This window comes from Amphiura filiformis, chromosome 11 (genome assembly GCF_039555335.1).
Source record: "Amphiura filiformis chromosome 11, Afil_fr2py, whole genome shotgun sequence".
Taxonomy (NCBI): Eukaryota; Metazoa; Echinodermata; class Ophiuroidea; order Amphilepidida; family Amphiuridae; genus Amphiura; species Amphiura filiformis.
The window spans coordinates 28,011,074-28,037,341 of record NC_092638.1 but is presented as its reverse complement, the minus strand read 5'-3'; the positions used below and the strand labels follow the sequence as shown (position 1 = coordinate 28,037,341).

Below are 26,268 nucleotides of genomic sequence, written 5' to 3'. Positions count from 1 at the left end.
AGAGGATGCTAGGATCACGAAATCCTCCATTAAGCAAAATGGGACAAGAATGTTTATTTTTAAGCACAGAGATACATTATTTTGGTTTTTGCCTGATCCAGAATGCAGTTTTCAAAGAAGCATGTCTACAAATGATCTTATTGGTATTAGATGACCTAGGGCCTTAATAACCAGCTTCTGCCTTGAAGTGTTTCTAGAATTTTGATTGGCAGGTCGTGTAGTGACATACATAATTATGACACCCCCGGTGACACCCTATGAATACAATTTCAAATATCATAGAAGTGCACTTGCAGGTGATTTTTAGTGATAATTAAACAAATATTCAGCTATAGTAGTTGTACAGAACTCATCAAAACCATCCCAAATATTCTAAAATATTTGTCAAGTTAATCCTTATCCTATTTTGAATCATGAACTGCCATTAACTTATGTTATAACAGAACGAGTCCAGCATTACAACACTTACTGTAAAGACGAAAACTACTTAATCGCCAACTGCGATTTTCCTTTGCCCTGAATTTCTGGGTTATCTATATTGATGAACATCGCTAAATGCTGAAACAGAGCACCACATTAAGCACTCCCTGCACTTATACATCCCCACATGGTATTCTGTTCCAAATAAGGCAACAGAATGGCCTAATTAGCTTTCAGAACACACTATATAGACAATATAGATTTTGTAAAGTGATTTAATGTTACTCCTTACCTGCAACTTGTGACGCCGCATTCTAGTACATAGCTATTAGAGAGTCTCTAAAACGGTCTTATTTTTCACGACAAATTTTCTTTTAAGACTACAAAACTATTGACTATGTAGTCATGATAATTGCTTCAAATTCTGTACAGTAAAAGTAAGCTGATTAAGAATGAAATGTGCGACAATTGAATTTGATGTGCAGAGCCTAAATCTTGAAATTGGTGTGTTCGTAAAAAAATAAGTAGCGCAATGTTCAGGGCGTCCCAAGTGTCATCAGTGTCAGTTGAGAAGATCGCATTTGAGATGAAAATAGAGCACATCGGGAATAGCACTATTTTACCTAGTTTTGGATATCCGATCTGATCAAATAACATGAGTCACAAGTTGGACAAATCAATTTCTCACTTTTCTCTTCAATATTCTTGTTCAAATTACAGACTGCGATATTTTAGAAAAACCCATCATCATTGGACAGTCCATTCTTTAGATTTGATAATTGTTACATTGATGAAAATGATAGTGTGCAAAAGAAATAGATGCTTATTTTTGGCCGTATCTCGAAATCAACATCACCAACATGGGACTGGTTTTGCTCGATCGTTTCACAATATCTGAGCAAGTGAGTCATAGGGTAAATATTTGGGGCAATGTACTATCTATGTGAAGATGAATACAAAATGGTTTCTAAGTATGCTTTTAGTAACAGGATCCAACGAGGATATCAGATGTTCTTCTTGCATGTACATTTCTCCTTAAGGATATTTTCTAAATTGGTCACAAGGATCATTATAATGTAACGTTACAATGTTTCCCAGCAGTATAATATGTTATGAACTTGACAAAGTTTTGTTATTGAGTTCAACCCTCCTATAGATGAGCATTGAGTATGCTGATTGTTGGAATGATGAAAGGAAGGAAGGAAAGAAGGAAGGAAGACCTAGAAAAAATGTATATTCCCAGGTAGCCATATTTCTCACAAAAATAACAGTGGGCTGTTCCAATTGAATTCCATACACCCCCTATGGAAGACATGATCTTAATCACCCACACAGTGGGTGTAAATATCAAGTTGAGTCACCCAGTCAGGTAACCCCAGTTGAAATTCACACCCCCTGTGTGGAAGATTAAGGTCATTTCATCCATAGGGGGGGTGTATGGGTTTCAACTGGAATAGCCTAATATTGCCCACCATTTCATATTTGAAAATTTTTAAGGAAATGTTGGGAAGCAAAATGTTCTTACAAATTGCAACATTTCCTTCTAAACACTCCAAATTTTCCCAGAAGCTTAGTAATTTCCACATTTTCATCAGGCATGAAAAGAGGATTAGTAAGGAGAGGAATTTTATTAATATGAAAAAGAAAGGCTAAAAAATAGAAAAGAAACAAAAATAAATGATGGATAGCAAAAGGATTTTGTAGTGCACACCGCCATGCACCAACAGAATCAGAAGGTCCATTTTGTAAATTGGACTATTGTAGTTGAAATCCATACACCCCTGATGGAAGATATTACCTTAATCTTCCGCGAAGGGATTGCAGATTTCAAATGGAGTCACTTACTCGGATAACCCCATTTCAAATTCACACTCCCTGTCTGGAAGATTAAGATCATGTCTTCCATTGGGGTGGATGAATTTCAACTGGAACATCTCATTACAAACTGTCAGCTCTATCGGTTTATTCATCAATCCCTGTTTCACCTCATGATTTGCTATATAGCACATAAAATGCACAAACCTAGATATTTTATCAATTTGTCAAAAAGGAAAATTGCTTTCACTACAACGTATACAAAAGAAAGTAATTTGCGTCAATGCATGCGACATTTTCAGCATAATTGCTCACGACTCACCGGTTCCACGTCGTGCAAATTGATGCTTTAATCACACAGTGGCTACCAGAAAACCTAATTAAAGACAGGCGTGAAATACTCAAGATTGGTCGTCCCAGTCCACAGTGCTTAGAGGTCCATTGACAATCTCATCGCTAGTGTATGTCTGCAAAGTCGTAATCAAGAGAATGAGTCATGTAAAAAAGTCTGTTTTCACTTTTTATTCGCCCAATTGTTTAAAAGCTAACAATTATCGCTTTGGAAATCACTGCGCTAAAATTGAGACTTACTGAGATTTGAAGCATCAAAATTGAGAATTCCTGAGATTTGAAGCATCAAAATTGAGAATTCCTGAGATTTGAAGCATCAAAATTAAGGAGATTTTCTGGACATTTAAACCATCAAAATTGAGGAGAATTCCTGAGATCTGAAGCATCAAAGTTGAAGAGAATTCCGGAGATTTGAAGCAACAAAATTGAGGAGAATTCCTGAGATTTGAAGCATCAAAATTAAGGAGAATTCTTGAGATTTAAAGCATCAAAATCGAGGAGAATTCCTGAGAATTGAAGGATCAAAATTGAAGAGAATTCCTGAGAATTGAAGCATCAAAATTGAAGAGAATTCCTGAGATTTGAAGCATCAAAATTGAAGAGAATTCCTGAGATTTGAAGCTTCAAAATTGAGGAACAATTTCTGAGATTTGAAGCATCAAAATTGAGGAGAATTCCGGAGATTTGAAGTATCAAAATTGAGGAGAATTCCTGAGATTTGAAGCATCAAAATTAAGGAGAATTCTTGAGATTTGAAGCATCAAAATTGAGGAGAATTCCTGAGATTTAAAGCATCAAAATTGAGGAGAATTCCTGAGATTTGAAGCATCAAAATTGAGGAGAATTCCTGAGAATTGAAGGATCAAAATTGAGGAGAATTCCTGATAATTTGAAGCATCAAAATTAAGGAGAATTCTTGAGATTTGAAGCATCAAAATTGAGGAGAATTCCTGAGATTTAAAGCATCAAAATTGAGGAGAATTCCTGAGAATTGAAGGATCAAAATTTAGGAGAATTCCTGAGATTTGAAGCATCAAAATTGAAGAGAATTCCTGAGATTTGAAGCTTCAAAATTGAGGAACAATTTCTGAGATTTGAAGCATCAAAATTGAAGAGAATTCCTGATATTTGAAGCATCAACATTGAGAATTCCTGAGATTTGAAGCATCAAAATTGAGGAGAATTCCTGAGATTTGAAGCATCAAAATTAAAGAGAATTCCTGAGATTTGAAACATCAAAATTGGGAAGAATTTCTGAGATTAAACATCAAATTTGAAGAGAATTCCTGAGATTTGAAGCATTAAAATTGAAGAGAACTCCTGAGATTTGAAGCATCAAGATCAAGGGGAATTTCTGGAGACTTGAAGCATCAAAATTTGAAAGCATTAAAATTGCAAGAACTCTTGAGATTTCAAGTATCAAAATTCAAGAAAATTGATGAGATTTGAATGTAATCACACAAATAGATTGTAGAAACATCTCTTTTTTGCTTCAAAAATAAGAATTCCGGAGATTTCAAGCATCAAAATTGACGAGGATTCCTGAGATTGAAGAAAATTGATGACATTTGAATGTATTGTAATCAAATAGATTGTAAAAACATCTCTTTTTTGCTTGACCACAGGAAATATTATGGTGGTTATCAAATCATCATTCCATGTGGTGTGTGTACTCCTGAGTCATAACATGATTCTCATGTTTTTCCCAAATTTTACCACAATAATGTTCAATATGGGACAAATATTTTGTCTTATCTGTTTGTTCCAGTTTAAATCATTTCCAGCTATTATGATACCTAAGATAAGAAAGGTTCAACCAGGGAAGTTAAAGGGGCATTTAGTGATCTACAGCCTCACCCCCTTACTTTATAAAACCTGACCATATTTTACCTTTAAGCTTACTTTATGAAGTTTACGGACATGCAGACTGAAAGAACATCCAATGTAAGCCAATTCAACAATGTGCCTTATTTCCGCTGTTGCATCGTGAATATTTATAGGACTATTCTAGTTTAAATCCATACACCCTGTATGGAAGACATAACCTTAATCTCCCACACAGGGGATGTAGATTTCAAATGGAGTAACCTACTCAGGTAACCGGCTTTGAAATTCACACTTCCTGTTTGGAAGATTAAGGTCATGTCAGGGGGTGTATGGATTTCAACTGGAATAGCCCATTATATCGCAGAGAAAGGCTAAGTGGATAACAATATGCATGCAGTATGTATGGGAACTCGGATGCTCTCTTGTATATGCCGGTATGCGACACAATCAGATCAAATACATACATTTTTTTTGTAAAGTGGCATTTGTAAATACAAGCTAAAATTGGGACAAAGAAATACATAAGCAACTTGGCAATGAAAAAGCTCATACCTTTACAATCAAGTATGCAATGGATGAAAGATTTTCAGCTTAAAGAGGAACCCCCATCAGAGCAGTTCTTCTGGGGTGAACCAAACCTGCCTGGTTATCAAATTAATCAGTGACAAGGTTATCTCTGAATTTGACAGGTGCTAATTGAAGTTTTAATGTTGTTGCATCAGTTAGTACCTGTCAAATTCAGAGATAATCTTGTTGCTGATTAATTTGATAACCAAGCAGGTTTGCTTCACCCCAGCAGAACTGCCCTGGCAGGACTTCCTGAGGAGAAATTTGTGATGATAAAAACTTGATTTTGAAAATTTACCTATTTTTGGCCTAATCGGATGATATTGTGTACAAATAAGGATGGTTTTTTTCCATCCCAAGTGACTAAGTCCAAATTCTTTATTTAATATCCGCACATAAATTGAGCAAACTTGAAGAGCTTTTCATGAATGTTGTACGTGTTTTCAATGAAATCAAAGTGGGTTTCAAATGTGGGTCGGTTTGGTTTTTTTACCTGTAGATGGAACAAGCATGAGAAATTTGGTTAAGTTCCGAGCTGCTTTAAAAACACACTTCCAAGTATGAAAATATTTATCAAATGATATCTCATTGAGATCTGCAATATCTCTAAACTTGGTTCTCAATTTAAAGAGATACAGGTGCAATGTAGGTCTCGTGGAGCACTAGGATGTCAAACTTAATATCAGTACACAGTACTTTCACCCCAGAATGTTCGTCAGGCTTGGGCGATATTTAGATAAATAAAAAATAATCAAATTCTTTTTAATCAGGTACGGGTACTCGATTATTTTAAATGTTCATAATCAAAGTATCAGCCTTTTGATTTTATCGAAAATAATCAATTGTTTTAGAAATTCACGCTCCTTGTGTGGGAGATCAAAGTCATGTCTCCCACCGGGGGGGGCACTCAACTTAAATTTTGGTAGGGGTGTGCGGCGTGGAGCGCCAAACTTTGGGAACTAAGAACTGATTTTCGGGCAAAATAGGGGCTTGAAGAACTGAAATTAGGGCCAAATTATAGGCTGTTGAGCTAAAAATTTCTAAATTATTACCAAATTTGAGCTTAAAGAGCTACAAATGTCAGAGTTTGAGGCTCAAAGAACTGGAGCAGATCCAAATGTGGGGCTTAAGGAACTGCCGGAGAGCCTGAAAAAGGGACCCTTGACCGCCGCACATACCCGTACCACCTTAACATGTGAGTGCCCCCCCTCAAGCATAGATACTATATTTTTGTTTTAGTGATAATCCTTTAAATCCAAGTAGGAAATAATGTAACATTCCTATGCTAAAATATGACCGACAGTGAACCAGGACAACTATGAACCACAATGGCCTCATCCCAATGGCATAGTTCAATAACCTCAATAAAACAATCATAGTGCAAAATTTAACCTCAAGTTGCATAGTATGAGTTTTGTACCCAAATTTGCAAAGGTCATGCAATGAATGTGCAAATGTATTTGGGTTAAAGAACTGTGCCCTGATAGATGAGCATGTTGTGGATGCTAGTGTTAGTCGGCTACTTGTGTTTGAAGGATTGATTTCGGTACGACAGGCAACGTCCATGAATTTTGCATGCATGGATTACGCACATAAAACCGGCTGCTGGACATTCAGCTATCGGATACTTTTGCTCAGCTTTGGCGGGCTTTTATTTTGTTTATATTAACCCATCCTTGATAAGATATATTACTCTTCCCAGAATTCTTTGCAATATGATGCATCACCTCGTTACATCAAATGACACTCTTCTTAGTTTTTACAGGTTCTTTTGTTTTCATAACATATTTTGCATTGAGGAACTTTTTGTCACTATTCGCTAATTGCATGGTTCCGCCATTATGCACTAGGTGTGGGGAGAGCCTCAAACTGGCAGCATACATGAAAGAAAGAATTATGTAACTTTACACAGAATGTTGTATGACTAGTTCAATTCCCATTCATGTATGCTGCAGTTTGAGGCTCTCCCCACATATAGTGCATAATGGCGGAACCATGCAAGTAGCGCATAAACCAGTGTTGTACTGGATAGCAAATTAGTACAGAAAATTGAAATAGAAGAAATGCATTGTGGGAAGTGTAAGAGATGTTCTCTGAACCTGTCCTTAGAAGTCGCAATGTAGTGTTATGAAGTAGAGGTTGAGGATTTCGTTCGTTTTCATAGGAGCAGGCGTTAAGAAATAAGTAGTACTTTTCTGCTTTCTGGGTGAAAATAAAAGGGACACAATTACAACCAAGTCATGGCACATGTCATTGCTAAAGTCAAAAAGTGACCTGAACAATAATTGGTATTCATTTCTTGGTTTTCCTTTATTTTCGCTGTTTTTAGCCTCAGTATCTAGTCCTCTTGTGTTACAGCACTGACGAATTGGCAAAAATTATTCAGTTTTTGTTACAGTGCACGTCAATAAAGTCCCAGCTATTAAACGCTCACGGAAATTCACATAAGCGTCCATCAGTCACGCATTACACAACACGCAACCAGCGTTTTTGTGCTGCACCCAACTGTGTGTACTGTATGCCATTCTATATCAATATAATTATGGTGTTTTAAGTTTCAATTATAAGCCAAACAATATTTATGAAGCTTGTTTTGGCAGGTGTTTTCATCTTGAACAGATCATGGTTTATTTTCAGATTTAGTTTAGAACTAATTTGAAATGATGCTTATCTGTGTGTATTCAAGTACATTGCTCATGCCGAATTCAAATATGCATATCCTAATTCATATTTACTATAAAGCAATATGTAGAAGTGACTATGGTGTTATCTCCACATAAGTCTTGACATTGACTCACTGTTGACCCTCAGTAAATCTAGTGACCATCACAAGAACCACTTGTGGTTAACAAAATGACCATGAATCACAGGAAGGTAGCGTTTCTTGACAACAGAGGTCAGTTATGAGCCAGCAGTATTTGAAATAAAAAGATGCACCATCAAAGTCAAATGCAATACACACCAGGCTTTTTGTGCTTGGCTATCTACTGAAGATAGCACCTAAACATGAACATGATAGGCACCAGAACCAACTTTGTTCGATCTTTGGATCGATTGTCGATACAGCTTTTTGTGGCTGACACTCTACTGAAGATAGCACCTAACATAAATCACTATGAAATTACACAGCTTTTTGTGGCTGTCTATCTACTGAAGATAGCATCTAACATAAATCAGTATGAAATTACACAGCTTTTTGTGGCTGACTATCTACTGAAGATAGCACCTAACATAAATCACTATGAAATTACACAGCTTTTTGTGGCTGTCTATCTACTGAAGATAGCACCTAACATAAATCACTATGAAATTACACAGCTTTTTGTGGCTGACTATCTACTGAAGATAGCACCTAACTTAAAGCGCTATGAAATTCCATAGCTTTTAATGGTTGGCTATCTAATGAAGATAGCACCTAACTTAAAGCACTATGAAATTATACAGCTTTTTGTGGCTGACTATCTACTGAAGGTAAGCACCTAACATAAAGCACTATAAAATTACACAACTTTTTGTGGCTGACTATCTGCTGAAGATAAGCACCTAACATAAAGCACTATGAAATTACACAAGTTTTTGTGGCTGACTATCTACTGAAGAAAGCACCTAACATAAAGAAGTATGAAATTACACAGCTTTTTGTGGGTGACTATCTACTGAAGATAGCACCTAACAAAGAGCAGTATGAAATTACACAGCTTTTTGTGGCTGGCTATCTACTGAAGATAGCACCTAACATAAAGCAGTGTGAAATTACCCAGCTTTTTGTGGCTGACTATCTACTGAAAGTAGCAGGTGGCATAAAACAATGCAGGCCTACACATACATGGAGGCACACCCCCCCCCCCCCACTTCCACCAAACATTTACTTCTGGTCGGTGTAAACATTGTCTACCACTTCCTGTGTTTCAGTGACCTTTTTCAACTACACGAAATGTAATTTCTTAGTTCCGACCAAAAAAAGGTCAAACTTTCACCGGGTGCCAGGCGTTGCAGCGTTCACAGGAGTAAATCATCAGAAGCGAATGGTCGGACATATGCCTGGCTTAACTTACGCTGACCATCGTTCACACTGCCACTACTCCTGGCAGCGCCTACCGCTACTCCTAGCAACTTACATCGACCCAGTTCCGCAGTATGTCCAACCATAGGTATTACAGAGCTATGGTCATTTATACTGTCTACTCCCCTAGGACTTCTAACCATAGCTGGACATTATCAAGTCACACCATTAATAGAGGTCAGACCTGTCAACAGGTACTAATTACAAATCAATCAGTAAAAGGATTTCATGTACTATATCCTCTGGGACCTGTCTTTTATGAACTACTTTAAGGGCTGGGGTATGAACGTTTGGACAGTATTTATTTTGGGACATTAGAGCACATCAGACATATCGAATTGCATTCTGAATACGAAGAATGTCATTCTGATATCAAATAATTTTGATTTTTTGAAATTACGCAATTTAATACACATTTTATGGCAAATCATTAAAATTGATATTTTTGATATTTAACAGTACTTGAAGTAAGCTTTATAAATCTGATGATTTATACTTAAAGTGTATGTAGGTGGGATGAAAAGCCGACGATCAATTGAAAATGTTGACCTTTTGTATTGAAGATATGGATTTTTTTTCCCAAAACACCAAAAAAAAAAAATTAGATCTTTTTGGGAAAAAAATCCATATCTTCAATATGAAAGGTCAAAATTTTCAATTGACCGTCGGCTTTTCCTTCCTGCTACATATACTTTAAGAATATATCATTAGATTTATATAATTTACTTCGAGGACTGTTATATATCAAAATGTGAAAAATATCAAATTTTTATAATTTGTCATAAAATTTGTATTATATTGTGATTTTCAAAAATGAAAATTATTTGATATCAGAAAGACATGCTTCGTATTCAGAATGCAATTCGATAGGTCTGAGGTGCTCTCATGTTCCACAAAAAATACTGTCGAAACGCAATAAACGCTCATTTTAGATCCCTTAAGAATGGACATATTTTTTGTGTGTAATTTTTTGCGCACTTTACCAATATTGAACTGTTTTGATTGTTCTTAAATTCATGATTTTAAGCTTCCATACATTGAGCTATACACAAAATGAACATAATATTCATGTGTTGTTATTTTTGTGGTAGGTGCTTGGAACCCAAAAAACGCAAAAATAAATAGAGTGTAAAAATTTATATTTTTTTCCATATATCCACTTGAGATATTGTTTGACATCTGCAGAACAACTTTTCAAGTAATTAACCCTATATATGGTACGGGCATAGATCTATGATACAGGTACAGCAGATCCAGAGAAGAGAGGTTACCCTTCCCAGAATCCTTTGTAACATGATACATCACCTCAGGTCATCAAATGACAATTCTATTACTTAGAGCTGCCCCGTCCAAAAGCAGGGGTAGTTGCCCCTGACTAAATACTTAGTATACTGTGAGTTTTTATTCAGATATTGACCTGCAAATAGTCGCCATAGTATATACACAACTATTTTGTGAGGACTAGTCAACTATGCAAATAGTCACCATAGTCGCTATATACACAACTATTTTGTGACACTAGTCGACTATTCAAAACTCTGTGCAACTCTAGTGAAGTCACCTTTAGTTCATATTTTCATTTCACAAATTTTGCAGACAATTTTTGATCACTTTTAATTCTCTCACAAATAAATTGTAGTACTGTTCTGACAGGTGTTTTGATGGCTGCTGGGCTATTCCAGTTGAAATCCATACACCCCCTATGGAAGACATGACCTTAATCTTCCACGCAGGGGGTGTGGATTTCAAATCAGAGTCACCCATTCAGGTAGCCCCATTTAAAATTCACACTCCCTGTGTGGAAGATTAAGATCATTTCTTCCATAGGGGTGCATAGATTTAAACTGGAATAGTCCAAATTTCCACTAGGCTTAATTGTAATTGGAGTGGACAATTGGAATGACATGTCTATGGCAGTACATGTTAAACTTAAGAATAAATTGTCCTCCTGCTGTCATACTCAATGTATAGAATAAGGAGGGTGTCAGAAGATGAATCTTCTGATAGACAAAGCTAGTGAAGTAACATTTTACTTAGCTTTGTTTAGTCGTGTTCACATTTTGAGTTACACCTGGCGTAAACTTACGCTGACATTGATAAAAATTCCACAAATATTTTTGCTACTCCTACCGCGTGTCCACACATAGCCTACTCCTATCACTATACACCAACCAGTTCCACCAAGCATTCACTTCTGGTCGGCGTAAACATTCGCTCCACTTCCGGTGTTTCAGTGACCTTTTTCAACCACGCGGTGTGTAATTTCTTAGTTCCAACCAACAAAAGGTCAAACTTACACCGGGTGCCCGGCGTAGCAGCGTTCACATTGCAACTTACGCCTGGCGGAGGTTACACCTAGCTCGCTACTCCTGACTTTTGTCAGGAGTAAATCGTCGGACGTACGCCTGGCGGAACTTAAGCTGACTATCGTTCACACTGCCACTACTCCTGGCAGCGCCTACCACTACTCCTAGCAACTTACGCCGACCAAGTTCCGCCGGGCGTACGTCCGACAATGTGAACACAACTTTTATGTACTAGGCAGATAAACTCAGATACAGAGGTGCAGAAGGGGCAGTATTCAAATTCAGCCTATTTTAGCTCCCCTCCATTAATGTGGACCTTTTGTCAAATCCTGGATGATGTAACTATGTATTGCCAAGAAACGGGTGATTTTAGCAAAAAATATTTTTAAATCTCCCAAATACAAAGTCTGGGTCGATCAGGCCCATAAAAAAGAAAGTGGGTTTTTTTTTGTTACCTAATATTAAATTTAAGCAAAAACAACATGTTGATGCATACCAGAAATCCTCACAACTTGAATGCCTCTCTTGTGTACTTACATTTTAACCCCATGAGAACTACCTGCATATTGGTCAAGGAGGAGATTTCATTATCAATTGGACCAATCAGCAACATTGTTAGAATAATTTCACCACACAAAAAAATTGGGGTGAATTATTTGCAAAACTCGATTCTGATTGGTGATTAAAAGGAAGATATCATGTAATTGACCAATCAGAGGTAATGTTAGATCGGCAGGTAGTGCTCAGGGGGTTAATAGCTTTCACTTGTTATTTGTTTTTATTAGTGAAGAGGTTTACTTGATTGATATTAAAAAATCCCTTGACCGGACAGACGGACCCGTAGTACGTTGTTTTTACCGTGTTGCTGTTTTTACAAGGAATTCAATGACTGCATTGACAGTCTTCAATTGCTAGTTGCGAATCCCTAGTGCTCTCTCCGTGTGTCACTTCACTTGTCAGTAGTTTCCTTGTAACTTGTTTTTCCTATTTTTAGCAAACAAAATAATCAGATGAAGAAAGTAGTTCATGCAGGAGAGAGTGTCTGAGAATAGACAGCGTGTACGTCTTGTTTTCTATGCTTATTCTGTTTTCTAGACCAATGTACCATGCTCACCTAAGGCAATTTTTATTTCCTATAACATATAGTTTGGAATGAAAGAGGGTCGGTTTCCAAGCGCTCTACAAAAATCATAGCCAAACTCAAGTTTGGTTTGGGTAGGGATGTGCCACCATCACTATAGACCACAATGGCCTCATCCCAATGCCATAGTTCAATAACCTCAATTAAACAATCATAGAGCAAAATTTGACCTCAAGTTGCGGAGTATGGGTTTTAGTACCCAAATTTTAAAGGTCATTCAATGAATGTACAAATGTATTGGGGTTTAGTTAAAAAACTGTGTCCTGATAGATTTTTGAAAGTGGGCCCATACATAATACCAATTGTTCAAGAATGGACCCATCACTTTGCCAAATTTTAATATACCAATTTCCACACACCAAAATTGGCCTAGAAAATGGGGTAATTGATATACTCAATGGTCGAAATGTGCCACTATTAACCACCTCAAAAGGTGGTCGACAGATTCACTCGCATCAATGCTTATTCGGCATTCACCTTCACCCATCGCATATTTCTCGCATCACCCCAAATTCACCCGCTCAGTAGAAACACGCTATTTGACAGATCAATGTTGCTCAGACCATTTTGGCAAGGGTTTGCAGACAGGGACATAAATGTAAAGGTTCAAATGATACAGTACAGATAAAATTATACAAATGAATTCTATATATATTTCTAACTGAAACCTGAATTGCCATATTGTCACAGCACCAAGTATTAATTTCTCAACCAAAAACATTTATGAAGTTCTGAAGTTATGCAGGTACTGGTTGCATCTTCTGATATTTTAAAGGGGCATTTCGTGATCCACAGCCTCATCCCCCCACTTTTCTCAAAAAAAGTTGAGATTTTTATATCGCTGGAAACCTCTGGCTACATAATGTTTATGTACAAAATATCTCTTGCAGATTACTTCGGTTAGCTAAGATATCGTGAAATTTGAATTTCGTTCTGGTGCACCAGAACGAAATTACAACGCATTGTCTATGGAGCAGTATAATACACATAATCATGCATAACTCGCAAACGCAAAATCGGAATCAACTGAAATTTTGGGAATAGGCTTTTTTCGTGGATATGTACTGAAACATGTCATAAAAAGAGGATGCTAGGATCACGAAATCCTCCTTTAAGCGAATTTCTCTTTCCTTTTTTCGCATATTTGAAATCAAGGTCCCAATAATGTTTTTACACTACACAATCAATTTTTTAACTGATTTTGCACTCCTCAGTTGGGCTATTCCAGTTGAAATCCATACACCCCTGTGGAAGACATGACTTTAATTTTCCACACAGGGAGTGTGAATGTTAAATGGGGTTACCTGAATGGGTGACTCCATTTGAAATCTACACCGCTTGTGTCAGAGATTAATGTTATGTCTTCCACAGGGGGTGTATGGGTTTCAAACGGAATTGCCTATTGCACTTTGTTTTGCCAGACAGTTTTGTAATTTAAATTGAAGCAAACGTGCCCACGAAAGGTAATTTGGAGAGCCGATTATTATTCTTGTGTGCAGATTAAACGATTTGGAAATTACGCATGGTGGCAAGTAGCTAGGCTGACACCAGCGAAGAGATATCTTACCCTTCCCAGAATTCTTTGCAACATGATGTATCACCTCATTTCATCAAATGACACTCCCATTACTTTATACAGGTTTCACTCGTTTTCATGTTGAGAATAGACTTGCTAAACATGGGTCGATTAGTCATGAAGTAAACATAATTTGCAAGATCTGGATGTGCTCTGTTCATTGAGGTACCTTTCGTCACTTAATCGACCTGAGTTATAATGGATAGCAAATCAGTACAGGTTATTGAAATGGAGAAATGCATTATGGGAAGTGTAAGATATATTGTCTGGGCTGACACATATTGGTGTCTCCTAAGGCAGTAGATCTCTTGTCAAGGGCAAAAAGCTGTATGTGCACACAGATCTGATAAACGTTCTTTGACATATTAAAGTTCTTAATTTGGAAAATGTGAAATTAGAAATAATATTGGTAATTGTTTTGTTAAAAAAGGTCTAAAAATAAATAATTTTTATTGCAATTTTGCTTTCCTACATTTGAAAAAGCAAGCATTCTAGTGACAAGACATGTTGGAGAATTTAATCTTCAATTCTTCATCCTCAAGTGGTACCACTTTTTCAGCATAAATCTTCCCATTCAAAATGAACTAAAATGGTCTCAATTCCAGAAGCAGAGTTCAATAACCTGCACTTAACAATCTGAGCAAGACATTTGACCTCAAGTTATAGAGGATGAGATTTTGTACCCAAATATTCGATGGGTCATTCTGTTAATGAGTAAACATCTTGGGATTATAGAACTTTGTACTGACTGATGAGCATGCATAGTGGAGATCCTAGTGTCAGTTGTAATTTACACACCTAATCTCAGAGAAGATATCTTACACTTCCCACAATGCATTTCTTCCATTGTAATTTTCTGTCCTGGTATGCTATGCAATGCAACATGGGTCAATAGTGACAAAAAGTACTTCAATGGACAGAGCATATCCAAATCTTGCAAAAGATGTTGATTTCTTGACTATCGTACATTTAGCCAGTCTATTCTCAACATGAAAACAAAGGTAACCTGTACAAAGTACTACGGGAGTCCTTTGCTATAAATGAGGTGATGCATCATGTTGCAAAGGATTCTGGGAAGGGCAAGATATTGTCTCTGACCTAAACTGATCTTGTTTGACAGTATCTGGGCATAAAATAGAAGATTCACATTAATGTCACTATAAAAAGATGTGAAATGTCATCATACTAAAACCTTTTTGACATTTTCACTCCATCAGAATGAAAATGGGGAAGATGGTCTGGCCGGTATCGACTGCAGACGACAAGTGTCAATTTTTGTTTTTTTAATTCAAATATTTCAGAATTGTAAATTTTCATGACCATATTTTGGAATCCACCTATTAATGGATTTCAACTGTACAAACAAGCCTAGTATTGGTTCAGTGGTTCTTGAGATCGCTCCTAATATTTTGAGAAAATATTCTTAAAACTTTTTATTAAAGCATTAAACATAACGATCTCCAGGACACAGTTCCTTGACCCCAATATGCTTTTATGCTCAAAGAATGACCTGTGGATGTGTTGGGTACAAAAACTCATATGTACCACAACTTGAGGACAAAATGTTAGCTCTGCTTTTTGAATGGGAGTTATGAACTATGCCATTGGGGTGAGATCATTATGGGTCTTGGTTAGATTTGGGTATTGAAGGGATATATGTTTTATTAGAAGCTTCATTGTGTTGATATAGAACAGCATTTAGAATGTCAAATAAGCTCTATTGTTTGTATATAAGGATGGGGAAATGTATAAATAGCCTGTTTAACCATGGATAATGTGACGTATGTAAACATGTTGACTGTTTTGGAGCGGGTTCTTGCTTGAAGCCAAATAATATTATTGTTGTTAATTGTTTTCTCAATCAATTACGGACCAATCAGCATATAGCCAGAAACATGTCGCCCAAGTTTATTTCCAAATTAAAACCTGTGTGTGTTCCAATTAAAGCGCTTAATTGTTTCAAAGCATGCTTTGATTATTTTGACCTCTCTAAGTGCACTTTCCAGCCAATGGTTGGATTGATTGGCATATACTAATGTTGTTGTTTGTAAACAATTTAAAAATATTTGGGCAAAAAAATGACATTTCTCTTTAAATTGCAGAAATAGAATAGAAATATAGGTTATTGTAGTATCCCTTACACCCAAATAATGTGTCGAGGTGCAGTAGTGTCAATGCCGCGGATAAGGGGGTTAAGGGCCTATAAAAGCAAAGAAAAGAGACCTCAGGGGCCCCGTTAAAAAGGGGGCCCTGACGTTAATTTTACCCCGAGCTGTAATGGCTCTCGGCGGCACTGGGTAGTATAAATTTGAATAATGGAAGAGGTGTAAGGATACTTTATAAATGATTTCATTTATACAAAACCAAAATGTAACTCACTATTGCCGGTTTCGCCTATCATGATTGGTAGGCGTCAATAGTGAGTTACATTTTGGTTTTGTACAAATGAAAACATTTATAATGTTTGCCAACAAACCTGATGAATCTAGTGGTGTAAGGATACTGCATTTAGGCCTATTGATTTGATAAAACTTAGGTTTTACTATAACAAGATGGTGAGAGAGAGAGAGAGTTGAAAAATTGGAGGCAAGGTGCTGTATTGTGGTTTCTGTAGCTTTTTAATTTTGTACCTTAAGTTTATTTTTGCTGTGTTCATGATTCACCTTTTAATTAATTAATTTATTTATTGTGGTAGTGTTGATTTAGGAAACTTGTTTTTTGCACTGAATAGCACCAAAAAGTGAAATATTTTGTTAAAATATGGACCTTAAATTTGTTTGTTTTTTTGCAATAGCAGCAAAGCCTTTTTGTCCAAAAGTTACTGTATTTTGTTGTTGTTGTTGTTTTGTGTGGGTGTGTGTGTGTGTGGGGGGGGGGGGGGGTGTCATTTGTGGGTGGACACATCCCCTGTGCCTCTTGCTAGGCCACTGGGTATGAACATACATGATTAATGTTTTATCCCAGAAAATTAAACAATATTCCAAACCATGGGTCTGAGTTCTGACACAAGTACCATAGCAGTAAGCAAAATAATTAGAGAGCTTGTAATAATAAAAAAACTACAGCATCCCTTTAATTACCCAATGAAACTGTTTAATCAGCAGCTTTTAAAAAGTATATATATAAACATGCTTTTATCGTGAACACGATGCCCAGACACAGCGTAAAATCCCGTCCCTGAAATGATGGCATTTTAAAGGAGATTTGAGCCAGAAAGTCAAATTAAACACGAAAAGCAATAAACAGCAAGACGGTTTTTTATTAAAAGCACCACATTGACCCTAGCACTAGTTTTCTCTGCATTGTATTGGTTTATTTACTACACACGCAGGAAAGGTCAGGTAGGCTGGACTACTCCATGTAGAGGAGGGCGAGTCACTTGCTGCGATTTGGCCTCTTACACAATATGTTGCAGCATTGATCCTTATTGCTTTTTAAGGTGGGAATGCTAAGCTGGGACTCTAAGTGGAATTTTGACAAGATTGCTGTGCAACTTTAAATGAACTTTCCCTTTTCGAGTGACAATCAATGTTTGTGAATTTAAGATTGTACAGTGTAAATGAATGTCTGTAAATAAATGAGTTTTGAGCACATAATATATGACAGTTCTTAGATATATATCGCCGGGGGAGGCACTTCAATATGAAATGGATATAGGTGTAGGGCTGACAATTTCACAGTAAGGGGCATTCTCTGAGAGCAAAATGTAAAAAATATGGGGTCAGTGAGTGAGAACATGGCCTTTTTCTAAATAGAACCTTTGGGTGAGAGCCGAAACAATGCCACAAAAATATTCCTTCAAGTGTTGAATTGACTTCCACCGTATACCATACTAAATTTAGGGGCTGTGCAATAATTATGAGATCTGGTGGGAGGGTAAAATTCGGGGACAAGCAATTTTTGGCCAGGCAAAAGGAGGCATCAAGCAATTTTTGGCAAGTTGAAGGGGGGCAAGCGATTGTTGGCACACATTCATGGGGCGCCTTTTAAATAAAACGCTCTGAAAAGAATTAGAACAGTACGAAAATGCTTTTATGAACTGGCAGAATTTGTGAGGATGTGATTTCTTTCCATTTTACCTCATCTTTGGGGTAAAATGATTTTTTAATATAAAATAAATTGGTAGCAAAACCCATGATTCTTAACAGTTTCTTGCCTAAAATTCTGGGTCATAAGAGTCATATATTGAGCATGTGTATAGCCCTACCTTAACAAACAAGCTGTAGTTTTTAATATGAACTGGCAGAATTTGTGAGGATTTGATTTCTTTCAGTTTTAGCTCTAGGGTTAACAGGGCTCTTTAAGGTCAACTTTGAGATAAAGTATTATTTTAATATCAAGTAAATTGGTAGCAAACCCATGATTCTTGAAAGTTGCCTAAAATTCTGGATCCTATTCCTATATCTTTTAATATAAGATTCCTAGTATGTATTGAGTGTGTGTAGGTCTACAGCACCTTAAGAAACCAACTGTGTAGTTTTATTAGCTGCCTGTATTTATGAGGATTTGATTTCTCAGGTGGATATTAAAGCTATCCTTTATTTTTGATGAGGATCTTTAGGGTCAACTTTGAGTTAAAATAGTTAGTTACTCCAACTCTATACTTTCCAGGCGCGTATACAGAACTTCAGCAATGGGGAATGCAAATTTCTTGGTGAGCTAAGAAAGGATCATGCAAAAAAATGGAACAAATTCCTGCAAAACGCGCCAAAATTTAATTTTTTTAAAGCTGAAATGATCAAACATGAGATTAATTTCGCCAAAATCACATGCACACAGGTGTTCCTCTTCTCCTTTTCTCCAAATTCTCATCTACAGTAGAAAAATTCCTTTAAAAAGGGAGACAGCACAGTAAAGGTCTATTTTTAAATGGGAAAAGTTGGTGTGATGTAGTTGTCATGCTGTCACTGCTCAATACTGATGTTGGGTTCGATTCCCAGTGCCATTAAAGGGGATCTCATTTTCTTTCTTGGGGGGGGGGGGCAAATACATACATACACAGTATTTATGACACACTGTTTCAAAGAGATCACATCGTATGTGATGGGAAATATGTAGGGTTGTATACGGTCTGATATACTACTATAAAAAATAGGGGTTTGTAAAATTATTAATGCAAACATTAAATGGGTCATGGAGCTTCCTTTTTCAAATGCACTTGATAATCGCATTCTTCTATTCTAAACAACTACCTCTTTATATAAATCCTGTTCCAGCATATGTTCACAACACAGTACGTACATAGTGTGCGGGATGGTCATAGACACATCGAAGGACCGTACTGTAGCACAACAAACAGATTGACACGCATTAGCGACATCAGTGCTGGTAGTAAATTCCAATTTTCTTTGATTTACCTCAACTGTTCTGCTCAATATTAAAAGTGGACATATCTAACATTTGATAGGAAAAAATCTATTTTTTATTGAAATGTTACAATGGCTTTAATCTCATTGTCTTCTTGCTTCCCTTTGATTAAATTTTTGAAGTTAGATTGTAACTTATACAGATGCACACTTGGGGATGCACACTGTGTAGGTCTTCAAATTTGTGAGACTTCAAACTAGATTGCATGCTCAATTTACAAAGAAATATAGACCATATAGACTGAGATGTGTAGGCTCAATATTTATGATTTTAGACCCACACTATGTTTCTGACTGACAAATAGCTTCCATTTGGTTGATATCAACTCCCACCATTGTCAATACCTACAGCAGATGTAACTGTTGTCTTTCTCTAGAGGGATTCAAATTGTTTCAGATGTCAGCCCTGATGGTATACCACCAGATTGGAGTATTGACCTTTCACCTTTGTCTGTGATCACGAAGCCCACAATTTACAGATTAAAGGGATATTCAGTGATTCCATGAGAACATGAAAAATTGTTGGAGATTTATTAGAAATATAGAGTTACTATATAATAGAGAACTATAGAGTTACATTAAAAGTACTTTTTTGCAGGTGAATGAAGTATTTTTACATCATACATTTTTGGTGGTATGCAGACCTGGAATTTTGAGGTTGTGTGTATTTTGGAGCTGACGGTGAACTGGTAAAAGAGGGTCTTTTGGAGCTGGTGGAAAATGGGGGTCTTTTGGAGCTAGCTCTGAACCAAAAAGTGTGAGGAATGAGCAATTTAAGGGTCTTTTAGAGCTAAAATGATCAAAATCATGGTCTTTTGGAGCTCTATTTTAGTCAAATTTAGGGGATCTTTCGGAGCTGCCAAATCCAAAAAAGAGGGCCTTTCCAGGGAGCATACCTGTATAGTAATTTGTGTAAAGTGCCCTCCTCCGGATCAGCTCCCCATGTTTCAAATGGGTAAACTGGGAGAATTTAAAGTTCCTTATCCAGGGGAATTTTCCAGGAGAACAGAATTATACCACTGCAAGTTTTTTGAATTTGTACCACCATGCATCCGAGTCTAGCGCCTTTACCGAGAGAGCTGTTAAACTGGACTGTTACATGCAGTAATATTTGTATAGCTATGAACATTCGATTGAGGAAAAGTTATTAATGCATAAAACAAATTTACTTTTATAATAGACCAATATGAATTGTTGCAAAAAAGAAAGACCACATACATGCATTGATATTGTAAACCAATTTTACTTCAAATGGAATCAATTGGTTATGGGTGAACCACAGTACAATCAGCACCCTTGACAGTGTTTCATTTTAATCCATCTGTATTTTGAAAGGTATAATGAAATGTATTCAAATTTATAACAAAAGTTTAACACTAGGAGTAGGAACTCAGACAAGCTCATCTATAAAGACACGGTATATTATGTTGACCCCGATATGCCTGAACACATAAAGCATGAACATTGAATCAATTGGGTACAAAAAATCATAGCCCGTAATATGAGTACAACTTCATAGCTAGTATTGCTGAATGGGGTTTGTTGAACTATGTCTTTGAGAATGAGACTATTGGGATATTCCAGTTGAAACCCATACACCCCCTACAGAAGACATGCCCTTAATATTCCACACAAGGAGTGTAGATTTCAAATATAGTCACCCATTCAGGTAACCCCAATTGTAATGGGATTGGACTGAGTGGGATTGGACCAAATGGGATTGGACCAAATGGGAATAAACCAGGACACTCCCTGTGCGAGAGATTAAGGTCATGTCTTTTATAGGGAGTGTATGGAGTTCAACTAGAAAAGCCTATTTTGGATCTTTGTGTTACATGTGTTAATACCGTCCATAGTTTTACCCAAAAGGTACTCAAAAGAACAAAGCCAAAATGGCTTTAGTTTACAGGCATTGTGTATAAAACAATTCACTATTACTATTATAAACATTACAAAAGATTGTATAAAGCCAAGTATAGAATAAAAAGTATTATTCTTCACAATTGAACTTAATGACCCCATTTTGATCATGTGACCTAGTGTTTATGTAGAAATTTTTGATTGGCATCCATTTTCATGCATTTTACTACCGGAATTGTGCTCTTCCCAAAAAGGGTGAAATTTCATACAAGGGGCCATGTTTATTCAGTGTTAAGTTCATTATAGAAATTTACAGGGAAGTACAAAAACAAACAACATTGTTTAAAATTGTTGAAGCTTAGAAAATTAATTGCGCAAAAATGAGCGCATTAATAGGATTGTAGTGCGAATTGCCGTAGGTGGTGAGTCTTGGTCAGTATGTGTGTGTGGGTAGGTTCTTGCAGCGAATAATATACGGTATATAAGCCAGATCGAGATAGCATTCAAAATCGGGTTCATAGCCCCCGGCTAACATGCGTTGTTGTAGATTTAACTGCAAAAGTCATTGTTAGTCTCAATATTTTTTTATTTTTTCAAAAGTGCAATGCAAGGCAGATGTTAAAGAGGTGTGGTCCGATTTCTCATGTTTTGTTTTCTATCTTACTTAAATTGAGGCCTACCATTAGAACAATACGTTTACAGATTTTGAGTTGTATTGCTGCAGCGGTTTTGATATGAGAAGCACAAACATGTATAACAATACCCCATAATAATAACACTTCCAGTGTACTGTGGCCATGTGGTAACCACAAATGACTACATTTTTGTTCACACCATTTAAACGAAACATCTCAGGGTAATAAGAAAAATATGAGCTTTCTTCTGATACCAAAATCTCAAGATTGGATGAATAAAAATGGGGGATGAGGCTGTCAATCGGGCGGGTCACAGATCTTTAATGTAGAGCTTGTATTTATTGATGAAAATATTCATTTCTGATCAAATGCATTTTAGTCAAAATTGGGATTGTCATGTAATGTTAGGGCATAGATGGGCAATTTAAAGCCAGATAAGATTTTTTATTCCCAGAATCCTTTGTAACATGATACATCACCTCATTTCATAGACTGGCTAAACATGGGTTGATAGTTAAGGGATGGGGTATGAACGTTTGGACAGTATTTATTTTGGAACATTAGAGCACATCAGACATATCGAATTGCATTCTGAATACGGAGAATGTCTTTCTGATATCAAATAATTTTGATTTTTTGAAATTCGCAATTTAATACACATTTTATGGCAAATCATTAAAATTGATATTTTTGATATTTAACAGTACTCAAGTAAACTTTATAAATCTGATGATTTATACTTAAAGAGTATGTAGGTGGGATGAAAAGCCGACGATCAATTGAAAATTTTGACCTTTCGTATTGAAGATATGGATTTTTTTTCCAAAACACAAAAAAAAAATAGGTCTTTTGGGGAAAAAAATCCATATCTTCAATATGAAATGTCAAAATTTTCAATTGACCATCGGCTTTTCCTCCCAGCTACATACACTTTAAGAATATATCATTAGATTTATATAATTTACTTCGAGGACTGTTATATATCAAAATTTGAAAAATATCAAATTTGTCATAAAATTTGTATTATATTGTGATTTTCAAAAAATGAAAATTATTTGATATCAGAAAGACATGCGTCAGATTTCAGAATGCAATTCGATAGGTCTGAGGTGCTCTCATGTCCCACAAAAATACTGTCGAACGCAATAAACGCTCATTCTAGATCCCTTAAGAAATAAACATATTTTGCAAGATCTGGATGTGCTCGGGATGTGCTCTGTTCATTGTGGTACTTTTTGTCACTATTGACCCATGTTACACTAGATAGCAAATCAGTACAGAAAATTTAAATGGAAGAAATGCATTGTGGGAAGTGTACAATATGATCTCTGGGTATTATTAAAATGAAAGTGATATGACTCAGTTCCCTGGATCCATTGGTACCAGGAACTGTGAAGCATTTACCAAGATTTCCTTATAAACATACTTCCCTATTCTTAAATTTCAACCAAATTTTGGCCTTATTTTTAGCTATTTTTCACTGCATGCTGGAATGCCTGGCTCCAGTGTCCAGTCACATTATTCTCTTTTAAATGTGTTTTTTAAAGATATTTTATTTAAATTGTATTTTGCTCAAGTCTATATCTTATCTCGTACCCTATGAGATGGCCAACAAGCATGCTTGTTTTGCTCACGCTACTTGAGGGGCATCATGGTTTTTGAGTGGGGCATGTTATAAAAGCACTTCATAAACAAATGTGTTTAAAGCAGGCTCACTCGCTACCACTCCTGAATGAAAGGCATGTATGTACACTTTATTCACACAATTCACTTGTTATGCTGATAAAGGATTCAATAAGAACTCCTAACTTATTACCCTCTTGTTATTTTTGTATCATTTCAGACAACAAATGCCAGCTACATTGGAAGGCCAAATTACCATGGAGAAAACGCCAGGTTACTTCCCCAGTCCAGAAGTGCCTAAGAGAGTTTTTGAGATGAACAAAAATGTGAAACTCATTGTAGTATTCCGAGACCCAGTGTCACGATTAATCTCGACTACACACAGTCTCTAACAAAAGGCAGGAAGCCACCTTTTGAACAGGTAGTTCTGTCTGACTATGAGAGAGGTATAGTAGACACGGACTGGAGTCCTGTCCGAATTAGCATGTATGCAGACCATCTCAGGAACTGGTTGAATTATTTTCCTATAGACCAATTTGTCTTCTTGAACGGCGAGAATCTGGTGCGGAATCCGGCGGAGGAACTCGTCAAGATGCAGAAATTCCTGGGATTGGATGTAGTGATCGACGAGAATTACTTCTACTTCAACCAGACCAAAGGATTTCCATGTCTGAAGAAAGGAGAGACGGTTCGTCAAGACCCGAAGTGTCTAGGCGAGTCTAAGGGTAGAAAACATCCGGATGTAGATCCGTATATAATTAAAAGATTACAATACTTTTATAAGCCTTATAACGAGCGTTTGTATCAAATGACGGGGATAAACTTTAACTGGGAAAATTCCAGCCCGGCTAAATTATGATAGTGGCATATTGTCATTCAGTCCTGTTATGATAAAAGGTTCTATATTCTATTTGCATCACTATCATTTGGGCTATTCCAGTTGAAATCCACACTACCCCTGTGGAAGATTTTGGAAATATCATCTACAGGGGGAGTAAGTATGTTTTTCAAATGTAATTGGTCAAAGTTAATTATTTAGAAACTCATATTCCCAAATTTCAAAATAATTTTTGGATATTTTCCGAAATTGCAAAATATTTCAAGATTTTGGTGATCTTAGGGGTCATTTGCAAAAAAAGGCAGACTGACGGACCCTACTTGAAAGGTCCGTATAACAAGTTACTCTCTTTTACAGAAATTGACCAAAGCTATGACATATGAAAGTAACATGTTAGTAATGTTAATATAGAATACAGCCTTTTTATCATGACAGGGTTGCATTGTTTAGTAGTACTATTGGGCTATTCCATGTAAAATCCACACTCGCCTGTACAAGATTTTGGAAATATTTTCACAGGGGGAGTATGAATTTCAAATGTAATAAACACATTATGCAGCTCCATTTAAAAGATTCAACCTGAATCTTCCACAGAGAGAGGGTGAGTTCTGAATGGAGCTACATAATATGTTCCATTCAATTTGAAATTCATACCCCCTTTGTAGAAGATATTTCCAAAATCATCCACAGGGGGGTGTGAATTTCAAATAGAATGAACATATTCCATCCACCCTCCGAGAAAGATTCAACCTGAATATTCCACAGAAGGAGGGTGAGTTTCAAATGGAGCTGCCTAATTTGTTCATTCTATTTGAAATTCATACTCCCTCTGTGGAAGATATTTCCAAAATCTTCCACGGGGGAGTATGAAATTCAAATAGAATGAACATATTCCATCCACTCTCCGAGAAAGATTCAACCTGAATATTCCACAGAAGGAGGGTGAGTTTCAAATGGAGCTGCCTAATTTGTTCATTCTATTTGAAATTCATACTCCCTTTGTGGAAGCTATTTCCAAAATCTTCCACGGGGGAGTATGAAATTCAAATAGAATGAACATATTCCATCCACTCTCCGAGAAAGATTCAACCTGAATATTCCACAGAAGGAGGGTGAGTTTCAAACGGAGCTGCCTAATTTGTTCATTCTATTTGAAATTCATACTCCCTTTGTGGAAGATATTTCCAAAATCTTCCACGGGGAGTATGAAATTCAAATAGAATGAACATATTCCATCCACCCTCCGAGAAAGATTCAACCTAAATATTCCACAGAACAAGGGTGAGTTTCAAATGGAGCTGCCTAATTTGTTCATTCTATTTGAAATTCATACTCCTTTGTGGAAGATATTTCCAAAATCTTCCACGGGGAGTATGAAATTCAAATAGAATGAACATATTCCATCCACCCTCCGAGAAAGATTCAACCTAAATATTCCACAGAAGGAGGGTGAGTTTCAAATGGAGCTGCCTAATTTGTTCATTCTATTTGAAATTCATACTCCCTTTGTGGAAGTTATTTCCAAAATCTTCCACAGGAGGAGTATGAATTTCAAATGGAATGAACAATTCCATACACCCTCTGACAAAGATTCAACCTGAATCTTCCATAGAGTGAGGGTGAGTTTCAAACTGCCTAATGTGTTCATTCTATTTGAAATTCACACTCCCTCTGTGGAAGATATTTCCAAATTCTTCCACAGGGGTAGTATGGATTTTGAATTGAATACCCCATTTATACATGTACATAATGAATTATGGCCAAAGGTTTTTTATGATTACAAAGAAATGTTAATTATATGAAGTTTCCTATCATGTTTGATTTTATGAAAATCAGTTATGCAAGACTTGTAGATTTAAAAGAAGAATGTATGTAAAATA

At 36.4% G+C, this 26,268-nt stretch overlaps 1 protein-coding gene across 1 annotated transcript in view; it reads left to right on the top strand.

Moving 5' to 3' along the window:
• LOC140163613 (heparan sulfate glucosamine 3-O-sulfotransferase 6-like) overlaps positions 1-25,472 on the top strand; it is a 114,376-nt gene extending 88,904 nt beyond the window's left edge. The window contains 2 exon segments of the mRNA XM_072186928.1: positions 23,771-23,919; positions 23,922-25,472. Coding sequence (XP_072043029.1) covers positions 23,771-23,919; positions 23,922-24,409 — 637 coding nt within the window. The 3' untranslated portion in view covers positions 24,410-25,472.
• Positions 25,473-26,268: the final 796 nt, after the last annotated feature.